General features: G+C 34.0%; 1 protein-coding gene across 4 annotated transcripts in view; it reads right to left on the minus strand.

Annotated features, from left to right (window-relative positions):
- Positions 1 to 15,169, minus strand: part of LOC309629660 (phosphatidylinositol 4,5-bisphosphate 3-kinase catalytic subunit alpha isoform) — a 101,953-nt gene that overhangs the window by 11,112 nt on the left and 75,672 nt on the right. For all 4 annotated transcript variants that reach the window (XM_082393923.1, XM_082393925.1, XM_082393926.1 and 1 more), the window contains 8 exons: positions 11,794 to 11,899; positions 11,163 to 11,315; positions 10,932 to 11,066; positions 5,557 to 5,681; positions 4,570 to 4,651; positions 3,576 to 3,740; positions 3,255 to 3,358; positions 1,694 to 1,865 (listed from right to left, as the gene is read on the minus strand). In XM_082393923.1, the coding sequence (XP_082250049.1) occupies positions 1,694 to 1,865; positions 3,255 to 3,358; positions 3,576 to 3,740; positions 4,570 to 4,651; positions 5,557 to 5,681; positions 10,932 to 11,066; positions 11,163 to 11,315; positions 11,794 to 11,899 (1,042 nt within the window). The remainder of the gene's footprint in view (positions 1 to 1,693; positions 1,866 to 3,254; positions 3,359 to 3,575; positions 3,741 to 4,569; positions 4,652 to 5,556; positions 5,682 to 10,931; positions 11,067 to 11,162; positions 11,316 to 11,793; positions 11,900 to 15,169) is intronic.

Below are 15,169 nucleotides of genomic sequence, written 5' to 3' on the forward strand. Positions count from 1 at the left end.
GCTTAATAACCTTACTTTTAAGCTTTTCAGAAAACACCATATTCTCTGTTCAATAAAAAAGGTCTAGTGAGTCTAAAAGAAATGGTTGGGGAAAGTCTCATACTATACTCAAGGTTCTAGTACATAAGTGGAAAGAAACATCCTTTTTTAATCACTTTTTTAATCCACTGTATCACAGCCAATCTGTGATATGAAAACTTCACTTTAGAAGAAATGCTTATATTTACAAATTTAACTAATATCTAATTTATTTTTTCTTACCTTAGTTACAATAGAATAAATTTTATTATTTCAAAGCAGTCTAATTTCCTCTTGCTCACAATTCCAGCAGCAGAAACAATACCATTATTTTCTAATAACCTGTATTTGAACTTACATACCACAATTTCAATAAAATCAACTCAATCACATACTGTATGACATTTAGATTAATACAGTAACTTTCTTTTAAAGTTGTTTTTTTCTTCAAGCAATATTAATGAAAATGTTGAAAAAATTTATTCAGTACTACTAATTTACATTGTCTGTCCTTTGGGGACTCACTAATAAACTGGGATTTTCTTTTTTCATTTCACTAGAGGTGAGGAATGATCTCACTTTTTACTGTAGGGTGTGTTGGACTGAATAAAGGATAAGGAGTAGGAAAAGGTCATGAAAACCTTTACATTTCATGTTCCTCAGGTACACTAAGCAAGACTGCAGGTGACTCAAGTGTGTGATATATTTACTGTGTGACTAAGAGTCCATTTTAAACTTAGAAATACAGAAACTAATTTCTTTCCACTCATTTTCAGGGTCATTACTAAAAGAAAAGAAAAGACACAGAGTAAGGAAAAATGATTTTTAAGACTTAGGGCCGGGACTTCCCTGGTGGTGCAGTGGTTAAGAATCTGCCTGCCAATGCAAGGGACACGGATTCGAGCCCTGGTCCGGAAAGATCCCACATGCCGTGGTGCAACTAAGCCCATGCGCCACAACTACTGAGCCTGCACTCTAGAGCTCGCGAGCCACAACTACTGAGCCTGCGTGCCTAAAGCCCATGCTCCGCAACAAGAGAAGCCGCTGCAATGAGAAGCCCACACACCACAACGAAGAGTAGCCCCTGCTCGCCGCAACTAGAGAAAGCCCGTACGCAGCAACGAAGACCCAACACAGCCAAAAAAAAGACTTAGAGCTAAACAAGGTCCTAATGTATAGCACGGAAACTATATTCAATATCCTGTGATAAACCATAATGGAAAAGAATATAAAAAAAGAATGTATATATGTATATAACTGAGTCACTTTGCTATACAGCAGAGATTAGCACAATACTGTAAATCAACTATACTTCAATAAAAAAAATTTTTTTTAAAAAGACTTAGGGCTATATAAAAGAGAAAGGAAGGGAAAGAGGAGGGAACTAACATTTGCTGGGCACCTCCTATGTTCTAGGGACTATGAGAGGTGCTTTGCATATCTTGTATGATTTAATTCTCACATCAACCCTATGAGGAAAGTTATTATTCCCATTTTACAGATGAGGAAAATGAATCTCAAGAGACTAAATAATGTGTCTAACATTACATTGCTTGGATCCAAATCTTAATCTGCCTAATTCTAAGGCCCATGATCTGCATATATACTGGGCTCTCAAATAACCCTGCCCCACTGCAATGAAGGAGTCTGAAAAACAAACTGAAGAGTCACATACCTTTTGTGTTTCGTCCTTCTTCTCTTGTTTGAGAATGTCAGTTAAGTTAATGAGCTTTTCCATAGCCTCAACCTGCCTATTCAGGTGCTTCAAATACATCCCACATGCACGGCAATAGGACTCCAAAAGCAGGCCAAACCTCTGACTAACTGTTTTATTGTGCATCTCAGATCTAAAAGGTCAGTGGGAGGGAGAGAGAGAGAGAGAGAGAGAGAGAGAGAGAGAGAGAGAGAGAGAGAGAGAGAGAGAGATTCAAATGAGTAGTATACACATAACCTTTTTTAAGAAACCCATTTTCTAAATTCAAAAAATGTTATAATCATGTAACTAATACTAACTAATACAATCATACTAACGAATGATAGGCTTTAAATCATTTAAAACCTATCATTTAGAAGCAAAACAATTAAGAGTTTCAGGTAGTTCCTGGAAATATAAATTTTAAAAAAACTAGATTTTAGGTTTATTTCAACTACTTTTCATTTACTAATCTTAGCACAAAATACATAAACATGAAAAAAGGAAATTAGGCACAAAAATAATACAATGAATAGAGAGGGAGTGAAGAGCTCAGTGAACACTATTTGACTCTTCTGGCATACATGTCCCTTTTCTGTACTGTGTCTGAATTTAAGTTATTCTTAAATTTATTTTTTGCTACATTGGTTCTTTGTTGCTGTGCACGGGCTTTCTCTAGCTGTGGAGAGTGGGGGCTACTCTTCATTGCAGTAGGCAAGCTTCTCATTGCGGTGGCTTCTCTTGTTGCAGATCATGGGCTCTAGATGCGTGGGTTTCAGTAGCTGTGGCACGAGGGCTCAGTAGTTGTGGCTCTCGGGCTCTAGAGCGCAGGCTCAATAGTCGTGGCACACGGGCTTAGTTGCTCCATGGCATGAGGGATCTTCTCAGACCAGGGATCGAACTCGTGTTCCCTGCATTGGCAGGTGGATTCTTAACCACTGTGCCACCAGGGAAGTCCCTGAATTTAAGTTATTTCAAACCTAGCTTCTAGATTCTATTTTAAATTTATTTTAACATTTAAAAAAATCACGTTAATTACAAATCTGTTTCTAAATTTATAAAAAAGTGCATGGTTTATGACCTCTAACTTTGTGTATTAGATATAGCATATTCTGCAAAATATTTTTTATTCTTAATTAGCTTATTTTCTAGTAAGAAACTTGGGGTTTTGTCATTATTGTTCTGAATTCCAAGGCAAGATTTTTTGGGGGTGGGGGGATATCTTAATCCACACATACGGTGAAATCAATTGCAACATTAATCTGGACCTAGCAAATTTTACTTTGCTTAAAGTAGAATCAAAATCTTTAAAAATATTTCAGCTCTCATTCCTGTATAAAATTTAGTTTTAATTTTACTGCTTACTTAATGTTAAAGAGAAAAAGCTGAGGGAAGTTCATCACTGGTACAATACACTTTCAGTATGGAAAACTCTTCTAGACAAACAAAAACAACAGTATATAAGTAATACATATTTATACATCAACTGAGAATACAAGTAATATATATATAAAGAATTAAATGGGAAAATAATTTGACTTACTTTAAATGCCAAAAGAAAAAGTGCCCAATCCTTTGATTAGTCAATGCTTTTTTGAGTAAAAACCTCACAAGTAGGTTATCCAAATACTGTTCATATTTTAGGACCTATGTGATTAAAAACAAACAAACAAACAAAAATAAAAACAACTCTACATCAATCAAGGTCAGTTTCTGCATGGTTGGATTTAAAGAAAAATTTTTTAGGAAGAAAATAGATACTACTGGTAATAAAACTGACTTTTAAAAATGCATAAAACCAGCTAGTACAGTAGGTGTTGGAAGGTGCATGGATTTAGAATAAAACATTATTTTTCTATTTTACCTGTACTAGCTGAATTAGGTACTGAGAAAGTTTGTCATCTGTTAAATATTTTTCTAAGCATCGAACAGCAAAACCTCGAACCATAGGATCTGGGTAATTGCAGTCCAGAAGCTCCATAGCCTGTTCAGGTTTGATTGGAGGCCAATCTTTTACCAAGCAGTACATCTGTGTATGAGTGAGATAACAGATCATATTTAAAAACCAAAGATAGTTGTGAATGAACCCTCTTAAGACATTATCTTAATTGCTTATTTTAAAATTAGATAAAAGCCCCCTTTATGAATTCAGTGCTTAAAATGTTTAGTTCTAATTAATCAGTGGAAGTTATGTAAACAGTATTTTTCTCTACTATACAGATCTTCCTCGACTTACAATGGGCTTATGTCTTGATAAGCCTATCATAAGTTGAAAATATCTCAAGTCAAAAATGCACTTAATACACATAATCTACTGAACATCATAGCTTAGCCTAGACTACCTTAAACATACTCAGAACACTTACTTTAGCCCACAGCTGGGCAAAATCATTTAACACAAAGCCTATTTTATAATAAAGTGTTGAATATCTCATGCAATTTGTTGAACACTGTACTGAAAGTGAAAAGGAGAATGGCTGTATGGGTACAGAATAGCTGTAAGGATACTGTTTGTTTACCCTCACGATCATCCGGCTGACTGGGAGCTGTGGCTCGCTACTGCTGCCCAGTATCAGGAGAGACTATTTTACCACATATTGCTAGTCTGAGAAAAGATCAAAATTCGAAATGTGAAGTATAGTTTCTACCTAATGCATCTCACCTTCTCACCACTGTAAAGTAATAATATCTTAAGCTGAACCATGGTAAGTCGAGGACCATCTGTATTATCATTATTAATTAATTTAAAACAGTCTATTTCACTTCTTATACTTATGCAGACTTTCTGAGAAAAAACAATGTGAATGACATACCAAATTTGTGCAACAGTTATTCAGTAATCTCAAACATGCATTTACCTGAGCTACTTCATCTCTAGAATTCCATTTAACAGACAGAAGCAATTTGGGTAGAATTTCAGGGATAGTTACACAATAGTGTCTGTGTGGAAAAGACAAAACAAAACAAAAAAAACATTCTTACATATTATTCAAAAGGCCTAGATGTCTAAATTTGTGACTATGCAATCTTTAAGAAGTTCCAAACACTTTTAAAACTTCTTACCATTACTAGCCTTCTTTAAAATCAAAACAAACCTGTGTTTAACACTATAGCTGCACATATATGTACATAGATACAGTTATAATGGCATGGAAGACTAAAGGAAAATCCAAATGGAGGACAGGTACTTAGGAAAAATTATGAATTTATGTTATAGCACTCTTTATATAGCTCCTATTATTCATCTACTTATTCGGCATGAACCATGAGAAGAGTTACCACTTCTACTGTGGTCACTGGACAAAATTTATGTTTAAATGAACTTGCTGCAGAAATGCACTGCAACTGCCTTATTTAAATAAACCAGGGTACACTTACTAAGTTGCAGGATAATTTCTTCAGAAGTGAAAATAAGGCATTACAGTATTACTTTAAGGAAGTGTAAGAAAAAATGAAAAAATGGAAGGAACTCCTAAAAATGAAAATATCTAGACCAATTAAATCACAGCTAAACTGATCTAAAACTAAGGTTTTGTTTTTTGTTTTTGGATCTTAAATTTTATTTGAAAACAAACCAAAAAACCAAATCCTAAAAAATGTCATGTCAAGGATTCAGAATTTTAAAAAAGCCTTCAATCTGCAAGGTTATTACCAATGCAGCATGATTTTCTAGAAATACTGATCTATACCCACAGTTCAAAAAAGGATAATGTTTGTAATTTAAAATCATGTAAATTACACTTTATTTACTCTAATAGGTAATGGGAGAAGCATGGCAAGATCAGCCAAAGTCAGTTCTTTCTTCTGAAATGGAAGGAACAGAGACTCTCTATCTTAACACTTACCTGTGGCTCCACAGAAAATCTTTCTCTTGCTCAGTGATTTCAGATAGAGGATCTCGTGTACAAATTGCTCGGAGCTGTTCTTTATCATTTTCTCTTAATTCATTATCTCTAGCTAGTCTGTTACTCTGTAAAATAAAGTAATATCTTATGTAATTTTCTTTGCCATACCCCCCCCCGATTCATGACTGATCTGCAAAAAGAGAAAATTAATTTTCAATAAACTTTACATTGCTTATTAACTGTTAAAAAAGTTTATTCTCATTGCAAGACTTTATTTTCAGGGATGGGGAGAACACACTTAAGACAGTTATTTGTGGAACAAATCCAATAATTTACTTGGTTAACATTACCACCAACCAAAGAACAGTTAAGTGCCAAAGTTAGTCAGGGATAAGGCTAGATTTGGATACTAGGGGGTGGTAGTGAACAATTTACTTCTCTTCCTGATGAGGACCCTTCCTAGTATCCTATTAACTAATCTGCTAATGTTTCTGGAATAAGAGAGAAAATTAAAAAGTAAAATAATAAAATAAAAATATAAATTCTTTCATAATCCTTCCCTGAAAATATCCTTATAATCACTTGCAAGGCTTTCTAATTTTAAAAGTAAAAATAAGGGAAAAAAGGAGAAAAAAAACCCATCCACATTAAAACACTGCACACTGAATGTTTGGAAACTAAAAAGAAAATATCATAACTTTTGGTGTAATTCCAAGATTCCAAGTAATATATTTATTCCCTTTAAATACAAATATATTAACCACATAGTGAATAATTATGAACGCATATTAATGTATCATGCAAAACACACTCCCCTTAGGATGAGTTACACATATTCCTATTGGCTAAAAATGAAAGCAGACATCCATGCTACTTGGTTTTTATACATTTCAATATTGTTAATTTATCCAACAGCATAAAGAAATATTACTGGCATATATTCACTCAACAAATCTTTATTAATACATGTACTGTGTACCTTGTCCTGTTCTTACTGTTGGGCTCAGAAAATAGTAAAACACCCTGTATTAACAGAGCCTCTATTACAGTGGGAAATTAAATGAACAAATAAAAATACTGGAGTAGATATAGATAAGATACTCAGGGTGCTGTGACAGAGAAGGACTGAGTGGCTACTTTAGACTGGGTGTTCAGGAATGGCCTTTGAGAAGGTAATATTAATTTGTGATCCAAATGACAAGAAAGAACCATCCACACTAAGACCAGGGAAAGACTACTGCAGATGAAGGAAACAGTGAAAGTGCCCCAAGGAAAGAATGAGTTTGGTGTGAAGGAGGAACAGGAAGAAGACCAGGGCATCTGAAGTCCAGCAGATGAGGGAGAGGAGTGACAGGAGGTCATGTTCAGAGCATGTAAAATTTGCAGGTCAGGGTAAAAGGTCTGGATTTTACTTTTAGCGAAAGCTGTTTAAAGGATGAATACTATTACTTGATTTATCTTTTATAAGTATTATTCTGGTTGCTTTGGGGAAAGCAGGAGACCAGTTAGGAGGCTACTGCAGTAGTCCAGGTAAGAGAATACTTAACCCTCAACTCATCAGAAAAAGTAGTCATTAAAACTTATCATCTGGGTTCCAATGGACTCTGAGTTCTTTTACTTACTGATTTTTGTTTATATTTTTAATACAAAATAATTTAAAGAATAAAGTGATGGTGAAAAACAATTTTATTAGACATCTTAATAGAATATAAACACAGTAAAACCAAATTTATAATCCAAAATGGGCAACATATGTTGAATGCAACAAACTTGCTCATCAGCTGTCATGTGTGAGCCTGAATATATCCATCTTGTGAATACTGATTCCAGATTTCAAATACATATCTAGTAAGTTCTAGTTTATCATTACTTCTGGTTTTTCTTCTCACACTTGCATTGTCAAAATACTTTTGAAAACTTTGATGACTCATAATTTTGTTGAAGAAAGGACAGCCATCTTCTTTGCTTCAGAACTGCAAAACACTTCTATTTTTTATACTTACAGATATCAATCAGAATAATCAATCCAAGGATTTAAAAAATTTCTACATCACCTTTTTCCTTCCAGTCATTTTTATACATAACTGCCTGCAGCATTTATCTACTTACTAAGTAAATTCTGATGCACAACATCATAAAAGATGGAAAGAATACTGCAAAAGATGAGGTGTGGGCTGGGTTCTTGTTAAGAAATACTGTGTGATAAAGTCATTCCTGCAGAATGACTAACTGATGTTAGTCATTTTTTGTCCTTGGAGATACACTGTTCACTCATTGTTTCCTGAGTTTGAGAAAAATTCATCTAGGATATTGTCATCTGATATTTCACTTACATGATCAATTTTAACATCATCATTCAAGCCTGGAATAGTGGTTCTCAACTGGGGTGATTCTGCCCCTTCTAAGAGGAACCTTTGATACTGTTTGGACACATTTTTTATCGTCACAGCTTGTGGCAGTGGTGGTGCTGGCACCTAGAGGGTGGAGGCCAGGGACACTGCTAAACATCCTGTAATGCACACAACAGCCCCTACAACAAAGGAGTTTTTGGCCCAAAATGTCAGCAATGTCGAGGCTGAGAAACTTTGCTTTAAAGTGCTATTATCTGTCTCTTTGTATTCATACTCTGATTTGCTAATAATTGTGAAACATTTTCCTCTGTCAATTTTCTTCTCTTTGGCATTATCAGTGGAAAGGGAAAAATTCTGAATTATTAACAGTGTTCAATTAAAGCCTAAAAAATAACAACAACAAAACACTACAAAGATGGTGTTTGCAGACTTCCTTTATACATCTGGAAATATGATGCAAAACACTGGGCTATGCAATGAGAAGACTGAAGGATGATGTAATAGTGATGATTTATCTCACTACTGTATCATCCTTCTAGGCTATTTTATCCTTTTATATTTTTATATTATTTTAGTCTTTTTTTTTTTTTTTAGCATAGTTGGAATTAATTCATGAATAATGATGAAATAGTAAAATGTTTTAAGATACAGGAAAACTAAGATCCTATTATTATTTCTAAGAGTTATAAAAGTTTTCAATAGATCCAAAGGTAATTGAAAGATAGAGTCAGTTTTATTCTATTATAAAAATAAACAGGGACTTCCCTGGCGGTGCAGTGGCTATGAATCTGCCTGCCAATGCAGGGGACACGGGTTCGAGCCCTGGTCCGGGAAGATCCCACATGCTGCGGAGCAACTAAGCCCGTGTGCCCAAACTACTGAGCCCGCGCACCACATCTACTGAAGCCCACGTGCCTAGAGCCCGTGCTCCACAAGAGAAGCCACCGCAATGAGAAGCCCACGCACCACAACGAAGAGTAGCCCCCGCTCACCGCAACTAGAGAAAGCCAGCGCGCAGCAACAAAGACCCAACGCAGCCTAAATATAAATAAAATTTAAAAAAAAAAATGGATAAGGGTTCCAATTTCTCCACATCCTCACCAACACTTGTTATTAAAAAAAAAAAAGTTTTTCTTTTTTCTTTTTGAAATAAAAAAAATTCTTCTAAGGAAGAAAAAGTCATAAAATATCAATCCTTACAGAGTTAGAACTGCTCAAAAAGGAAACTCAAAAGCTAAAATTTGCTGCAACAAGCCAATGATGTTGGATGTTTGATGGCAAACTGAGTTCAATGGCTGAATTTATGAATAAAATAGGAAATAAATGAGTTTCCAAGTATGTGACTTGACTCTTGTAATTCAGTTAGTTTAAAGGTGTAACTAATTGGATAGGGTTATGGACATTTTATGGAAATGCTCATCAGTATTTTACCCCCAATTTCAAAAGTAAGGAATTCCTGTCTAGTTAGAATGGTTAAGAGTAAAAGACTTCATACTAATTAAACAGTGACACTGGATAACTTATTTCAACTCCTTAAGCCTTTTCCTTACTGGTAAAATACGAATTATAATAGCACCTACCCTCATAGAGACTGCTTTTAAGATTAAATGAGGTAATACATGAAAAGTAATTGGTATGGCATTTGGTATATGGTAAGCACTTAATAAATGTTAGGTATATTCAAAGAACTAAACTTACAGAGTAGGGTTTTTCAAGAAAGAGAATCCCTTTTTAATGTCAAAAAAGCTAATTGTACCTTCAGTAAATGACAGAATTCAGTAATGATTTTAAATTAATTTCTACTTAACAAAATATCTTCTACATAGTTCTGCAAGTAAACAGGTAGGAAGATTATTATTACTATTATTATTATTCTGTTTACAAAAGGGATTGGTAAACTCCTTACTGAGAATACAACTAATAAAGTTAAACTAATAAAGTTCCTAAGCATAGGATTCCAGGCTACCCCAGGGTGCTAATATTACTGTTACTGGGGGTAGGCTTATCTCAGGAACCACATTCATTGAATGGTCTATCTATAACCTTCAATTAGGCCAAAGAAAATGGTGATAAATTAGAAAACTGGGGAAAGAGACAGCAAAGAACAAAATTACCCTCTTCTCTCAGTACTGACACTTTTGCCCTTGAGAAATAAGGGAGAGTTTATGATCTTATTTATTTTTTTAACATCTTTATTGGAGTAGCATTGCTTTACAATGGTGTGTTAGTTTCTGCTGTATAACAAAGTGAATCAGCTATACATAAACATATATCCCCATATCTCCTCCCTCTTGTGTCTCCCTCCCACCCTCCCTATCCCACCCCTCTAGGTGGACACAAAGCACCGAGGAGAGTTTATGATCTTTGAACGCAGTTATACTGTGGTTCAAAAGTTACAGCCAAGATCAGACAAATAGATCAATATTTAAACTCCATTTTATATATATTCTTTTCTAGCATGTCTGGACTATACCGGTATGCTATTTCCTCTGCTTCCTTGCTCAACTAACAACATACTTATATCTTGGTTTCAAGTTCAAGGTTATTATCCCAGAGAGGTCTTTCCTGAACCCAAAATACATTAGCCTTTCTCCCCAAAACCCTATGTTAGTCATTCTTGACACACTATTGTTTCCTTCATGGCACTCACCATGATTTATGATCTTATATTTCTGCTTTTACCAGTTTCAGGCCTATTTTCACCATTAGACTGTAAATCAGTGGAGGTCTCTTTAGGTCACAACTTTATTACCTGGTACCTATTGTATAATAAATATATACATATAGTCAGTATTCAATAAATATTTGTTAAATGAGGCAGGCTAAACTAAGAAGAGGCAGAGCTGCAGTAAAACTATTAGCATACAGAATTTTATTATATTGCAATACTGTTCTAGAGCCTGAAGTTATCTATGCCAGTGTGACTAAAACACATGAAACCTTTTCTATACAAAGAGTAACAGTATGTAGCCAAAGGCACTGATTATGACTGATACTTAAGGAAGACTCAGTGATTTGCCTTACCAGTCCTGCATGGGAATAACTAAATCCTGCTTCTCGGGATACAGACCAATTGGCATGCTCTTCAATCACTGACATATCTGGAAACTTTACCACACTGCTGAACCAGTCAAACTCCAACTCTAAACATGGAGTTTCCTAAGAGATGGAATAAAAGTTAGTATACATATTACACTTGACTGGTACACACACACAAAAGAAAAAAAATCTAATTTATGATAATAAAAAGCTTACTTTATTTGGATTTGATCCAGTAACACCAATAGGGTTCAGCAAATCTTCTAGTCCATGAGGTACTGGCCAAAGATTCAAAGCCATTTTTCCAGATACTAGAGTATCTGTGTAATCAAACAAGTTTATATTTCCCCAGGCCAATGGACAGTGTTCCTTAAAAAACAGAAAAATGTTCACTACTCTGTAGATTAAATTATAAAACGCATTTCAAAATATTGATACTTTTCTTTCCCAGAAAGGAGAAATCAACAACTGTCTTTTTCATGGTATCTATAACAAGTCACATTAATTTTTTCAAAGTATAAATAGTTTCTTTCCTTTTTCCCATTTGAAATTACATGTATTTTTAAATTATAAATAGGAAATATGAACCAAAGCAAGCAAGACAGACATTTGTATGTAGTCACTCTGCAAGTTTAAAAATTTTATCAGTATGAACTCAGGACATATTCATCATAAAATAAATTCTGGAAGCTCTACCAAGCTATTCTTCTCTAAATAAATATATTATTTTCAAATGTTTAAGTTATTAAACAAAGAAAAAATAATATCCATTTCTTGAAAAAATTCAATCAGCAGTATAATTAGGAGTTTTTAGAGGTGAATGATTGTTCCTTTTGAAATACTTTACCTCTTTAGCACCCTTTCGGCCTTTAACAGAACAAATAGAAAGGCAAAGTCGAGCAGCACGAGGAAGATCAGGAATGTATATATCGTAATTCAGCCATTCATTCCACCTATGAAAAGTTAAGAAAAAAATAATTTACCAAAAAAGACTTTATCTAGAGTATATAAATGACTCCCATAAATCATCAAGAAAAAGATAAATCAAATGAAAACCAAGCCAGAGACTGACTGGAACAAAGAGTTCACAAGGTCATATTTAAATGGCTAATACACATGAAAAAGTAGCCAATATCAGGACCTCCCTGGTAGTCCAGTGGTAAAGAATCTGCCTTATAATGCAGGGGACGTGGGTCCGAACCTGGTCAGGGAACTAAGATCCCACATGCCGCAGGGCAACTAAGCCCGCCCGCCACAACTACTGAGCTCGCGTGCCCTGGAGCCTGCGCGCCACAACTAGAGAAGAGAAAACCCTCACGACACAACTAGAGAGAAGCCTGCGCGCTACAACTAAGACCTGACGCAGCCAAAAATAAATAAATAAATAAATCTTAAAAAAAAGAAAGTAGTCAATATCATGTCATTCAAAAAATGCAAAATAAAAGATATCACTATAAAAGAGAATGGCTAAAACTATAAAGACTGATGATACTAAGGGGTGGTAAGGAGGTACAGTAACAGGAAATCTCATACATGCTAGGGGAGGTGTAGTTTGTACAACCAATTTGGAAAGCATAATCTATTAAAACTGAACCATGACTCAGCTCCACCTCTAGGTATAAAACCACAGAAATGTATGCATTTTTGCACAGAATGTTAATAGAATTATTTACAGTATCCCCAAACTTCAAAAAATTCAAATGACCAACAGTAGAATAAATGGTAGTATATTCATATAATGGCATACTATATATCAATAGAAATGAACACCAGTTATTTACAATATGGATGAAATCTTACAACCATAATATTGAGTGTAAGAAGCTAGACACAAAAGAATATCTACTCCTTCAGTCCATTTATATAAAATTCAGGAACAACCAAAACTAACCAATAGTGTTAGAAATCAAGATAGTAGTTATCTTTGGGGAGGGAGAAGATTAATGGATTGGAAGGAGTGTGAGGAGGGGTTTTTGGAATGCTGGTAAATGTTCTAATTCTTGACCAGCACAGTGGCTATACAGGTATTCACCTTGTGATAATTCACTGAACTGTGCAATTATAATTCATGCATTTGTGCTATATTTCAGTAAAAATAAAAAACAAATTAGCTTACAGAAGAGGCAAAGAGAAAAGGGAAACTAAATAAGATAAAATTAGATTTCCTATTATGATTAAAATTATATTTAATTACTTTTATATATGATGTAGTTTCATTCAGAAGGGCCTATTAATTTAAATAAGTCAGTATGTAAATAAAATAAAGGATATGTAAGGAGAAAGTACGTAAATTTTAGAGTAACTAACTACTTCACAAGAGGTAATAAAACTTGACATTCATAATAAGGAAAGCATAAGAAGCTACTACAACAAGTGATGATAAAAATTATTCAAATTTTTATGATAAATTCCCTTCAATTTATTGGATGTTACATGCGAAATTATGTCTATATTTGGTAAACATACTTGTAAAGAGCCAAGTATAATAAGTAGTAGTTTTTTTTTTTTTAATTAAAAAACATTATAGTAATGGCTAAAAGTTTGGACTCAGAAGTCAGACTACCTGGAGTAAAATCTTGTTTCTACTATTTTACTATATGTGTAACCCTCGCTTTGTCTGTTTTTTCATCTGTGAAATGGGACTAATAATAGTACCTACTCTCAGAAAGTTGTTTTGAAGATTAAATGAGATAACATAAGTAAAGCACTTAGAACAGTAACTGATCCATGTTAAAAGCTCAAGTGCTAGATATTAACTTTGAAAACTTTTCAAATGGCTTCTTTATAATTCTGTTCTGTTTTCTGATTATAAATAAAACAAGACTTAATTAACAAAACAGTATAAGAATTCTACTTTTAATTAGTCAGACTAAGGTTTAAAACCATCAGTAAAATAAGTTCTATTTATTCTAGTATCTTTGCTTGAGTGCGGGCAAAGATAAAAAGAAATATATTGTCCTTTTATACAGAGAAGACTTACATTTAAAATGGGGGAACTTAGCTAGAAGGAAATCGAAAGGGAAAGGAGACAAATGCAGGGAAAAGAAATACTGTGAGATTTGATAAGTCCACAGTAATTCAAGAAAAATTAGAAGCTGTATCTCAAATGTACCTAGTACTTTTTACTACTCTGAAATTTTTAGAAGTGCTCATAATTAGTGAGAAAATTTCTACACACTTTCTAAGAGGACTGTGTCTTATTAATGTAGTTCAGTATTATGCTAACCGAATAAAGCATGTTCCTTTCACACACACACCCACCCATACCCAATTAAGTTCTTTATTTTGGCAATGGTTTTATATATATATTCCAAATTGATTTTGACATTGGGAAATAACTGGTAACATTTATAAGGAAATCATAAAGTATCTAATTTATTTAGCAAATAGAAAGAACAGATTTAGAACAATCACTTAATCTCAGTAAGAATTTTTAAGATTCTATCTTTCTAATAACTTCATATACTTTTACCTCTGATCTTTTTTGTAAATGCAGAAAAGTTTTAAAATTTACTTAAATCTTTATACTACTACCACAGGGATTTTACCTTACAGATATTCTTAAAGGAAAGACAATAAAATATAAGTCCTTTATGAATAGCTACTTCAAGATATTAAAATTTTGACATTTTAATCTTATATTATTAAATAAATTTACCTTTTACTTTTCCAAAGCCTGTTTATTCTTGGTACTTGAAAGAACTAGGATAAATCTATCCAACATTACTTTGGGGTCTTTGCTTGGGGATTGTTGAACTCCTTAGATTGTTGGTTTTATAGTTTTCACCAAATTTGGAAAATTCTGGCTATTATTTCCTCAAATATTGTTTTTCTGCTCCTTGCACAACCACCCACCTAACCTGTGACAGATATGCTGTGTGAGTGGGAAATAAACATTTGTTGTTCTAACAAAAAATTTAGAAGATTCTGGTGTGGTCTGTTGCCACAGCATAACTTCTAACCAGAACGATGTATTGATACTTTCTGACCTATGATGGTTCAGGCAGGGCGGGGAACTATTTCCCTTCCTCCTGGTAGAGAAGGCTACCATCTCTTTGAACTTTACATAGGCTCTCTCACCTCTATCAATTTAATTACAACACCAGAACTTTTTCTTGACTCTCCTAGAACTCAGTCTGAATTGATTATGAAATTTACTTCTGGAAGATCCACTAGTTAGCTCTATTGCTAGTCTAAAAAGTCCATCTTTAACATTTAATTCC

The sequence above is a fragment of the Balaenoptera borealis genome (genome assembly GCF_965194805.1).
Source record: "Balaenoptera borealis genome assembly, chromosome: 5".
Taxonomy (NCBI): domain Eukaryota; kingdom Metazoa; phylum Chordata; class Mammalia; order Artiodactyla; family Balaenopteridae; genus Balaenoptera; species Balaenoptera borealis.